Source organism: Myotis brandtii, unplaced genomic scaffold (assembly GCF_000412655.1).
Source record: "Myotis brandtii unplaced genomic scaffold, ASM41265v1 scaffold471, whole genome shotgun sequence".
NCBI classification, from domain to species: Eukaryota; Metazoa; Chordata; class Mammalia; order Chiroptera; family Vespertilionidae; genus Myotis; species Myotis brandtii.
The window spans coordinates 2,677,713-2,680,633 of record NW_005367989.1 but is presented as its reverse complement, the minus strand read 5'-3'; the positions used below and the strand labels follow the sequence as shown (position 1 = coordinate 2,680,633).

At 43.6% G+C, this 2,921-nt stretch overlaps 1 protein-coding gene across 1 annotated transcript in view; it reads left to right on the top strand.

Annotated features, from left to right (window-relative positions):
• COL19A1 (collagen, type XIX, alpha 1) overlaps positions 1–2,921 on the top strand; it is a 312,484-nt gene that overhangs the window by 85,508 nt on the left and 224,055 nt on the right. The window contains exon 12 of the mRNA XM_014547409.1: positions 1,089–1,133. Coding sequence (XP_014402895.1) covers positions 1,089–1,133 — 45 coding nt within the window. The remainder of the gene's footprint in view (positions 1–1,088; positions 1,134–2,921) is intronic.

Here is a 2,921-nt window from a genome sequence, read left to right as displayed (position 1 = left end):
CGAATTCGTGCACCAGTGGGGTCCCTTGGCCTGGTCTCCGGGATCGGGCTGAAACCGGCTTTGACATCCCCCAGGGGTCCAAGATTGCGAGAGGGTGCAGGCCAGGCCAAGGGACCCCACTGGTGCACAGTCGGGCCCAGAGGGACACAGGAGGTTGGCCAGCAGGGAGGGACCTCAGGAGGGCTTCAGAGCATGCCCAGCCCATCTCGCACAGTCCCAATAGGCCGAACCCCAGCAGCAAGCTCACCTACCGGTTGGAGTGCCTGCCCCCTGGTGGTCAGTGCACATTATAGCGACTGGTCAACAACTGGTCAACTCTCTGCCCCCTGGTGGTCAGTGCATATCATAGAGAGCAGTTGAACAGCTTTAGCATACAATTAGCATATTATGCTTGATTGGTTTAACGAACGACCGGACACTTAGCATATTAGACTTTTATTATATAGGATATGCATAAGCAGGTAGATAGATAGATAGATAGATAGATAGATTGATTCAGATTTTAGGCAAGAGATCACTTACAAGCCAGAATTAAATCTTTCCCATGAGAGAGTGTAAGGTGGTGGTTAGGTGCACAAAGCTGAAGTGTATGGGTTCAAATCTTAGTTCTAGCTCCTATTGATTCTGTAATCATTTATAATATGTGGTCATAATAATAGTATCTACCTGATAGGTTTGTTGTGAGAACAGTGTCTGGCCCTTAGAAAGTCTATGTCAGACTTTAATATTATGCATAGAAGTTTGAAAGAGAGAAAATGAAATAAGGGATACTGAATAGCATGTGGGAAAACATGGGCTGTAGAGTCAGAAAACTCACTTCAAATCTCAGCTAATGCCAGTAGTTGGGTGGCTGTTATCATGTAACTGCACCTCTCAGAGCCTCCATTTTCCTATTTTTAAAAAGGAAGTACTGATCCTGGATTTGTGAGGTAAGAGATAGAAGGAAAGCCCCTGCATGTGACTGACATTAAGAATTAGGCTACCTTTCCCTGCAGCATTAGAGCTAGCTATTAAAGGCTGCAAAAAGTTCTATATTCATATGTTTTGTTTTTGTAGCTAATAGCATTTATTCTGTGTACTTCCTTTAGGGTGAAAATGGTTTCTATGGAGCTCCAGGCTTACCTGGTCAAAAGGTAAGGAGTTGTGTTTTTTTTGTTTTCTTTTAAATATGTGTTTATTGATTTTGAGAGAGAGAGAGAGAGAGAGAGAGAGAAACATCAATGATGAGAGAGAATCTGGATTGGCTGCCTCCTGCACGCCCCCCACTGGGGATTGAGCCTACAACCTAGGCATGTGCCCAGACCAGGACTCCAACCCTGACCTCCTGGTTCATAAGTCGATGCTCAACTGCTGAGCCCCGCCGGCCGGCAGGGTAATGAGTTTTTGAGTATTGCATATAAGTTAAGAATGCTAATAGCTTGAACATTGAATTTGTATGTAATATAGTGAAGATTCAGAAAGTGTATTTGATGAAGCTGAATTCCCTGAGAGACCTTCAGAAAGCCACTAACTAATCTCTCTGAAGACAACCCACTCACCCATCTCTCCGAAGAGAACCCATGGAAGCTGTCCCTTCTCAAGGGACCAGTGCACTAGGAGAGGCTTAATCAGAGAGATTTAGCAACGGCTTCTCCAGAGACTGCTACAGTAGTGCTTTCCAGGGGCCCTGGGAGTGTACACAGCAGTTTTCACTGCTATTTGACAGAATCTAAAATGAAGAACAGAACAGTGTTTATCGCCTTCAACTGTGTTTGGTTATTTTTTTTATGTATCTTCCTTTTGTTATACCCCCTATTGAGCTAAACATAATCATTACAATGACAAATTATTAAATACTGCCAAGATGCTACACCTAATCTCTTCAAAAATATCTTTCATTCAGAATGGTAAGTTCAGAATAAGTAAGGATGTGTGCATTGTTGAGCCTTCTTTCTGTGCCCAGTATCTTCCTCTTAACCAAGATGAACCTCATTTTTACCCCTTTCCTGTCCAAGGGCTTCTTTCTCCTGGGAAGGAGTATGCTTGCGTGTAATCAGCATGATTGGAAACACAAAGGCTGGTCTATTCCAGTTTCCTGGAGGGACTGGGAGCCACTTCAGGAGGGGCCAGCTGTCATACCACCCAGATGATCCCACCACAGGGAGAGCATTACAGATGCAATAGTACACGCCCACCAAAGCCAAGCATAGCATTTCTATGCTCTGGGGAAGTTTTACAGGTCTTAGCAACAGAAGTTACTATTGCATCTAGGTTTTCCTCTGTGGCTAAAAATTACCATTCAAAAAACACAGTTTTTGAAAAATCTTCCTTTACTTGGCTTGATAACGATGATAAGATTGAGCTGGCAGCGATGACATAGCAAGCTTCTGAATTTCTTCACAGCAATCCTAGACAAAACCCATTGCTACAGCATGTGCTGCCTCTGCATGTCAAATTACAAGCCAAGGGATGTGCAGATTTATCTGCTGGGAAATAGTTTTGGACTTTCCAGCAGCTGTTTGTGGTGGCTGCATCATGCTGTCATTGGGGCTGATGTACAGGGGGAGGAGGCGGGTGTTTAGCAGCTTCAATGTCAGCTTGAATTAACAGATCAAGTTAAAGTCTATGTTTTAGGAAAAATGGTGGGAAAAAAGGTAGACCATGAATTCAGTGGCAGATATACCCAAATATTATTTTCTTCCCTAATACCTTTTTTGAGGGTAGATGAAGCAGAAATAGTTATTTAATCTATGTGTGTACATATGCACATGTACTTATATTTTACTAAAGGCCCGATGCAAGGGGCTCAGCCTTGGCAGCCCTGGCTGCCTTGAGGCCCTGCAGCCCTGCCGACTGGTGGTTCCAGAAGGTGATTCCAGAAGGTGATTCCGCTGTCTGGTCTAATTAGCATATTAGCTCTTTATTATATAGGATTATATATA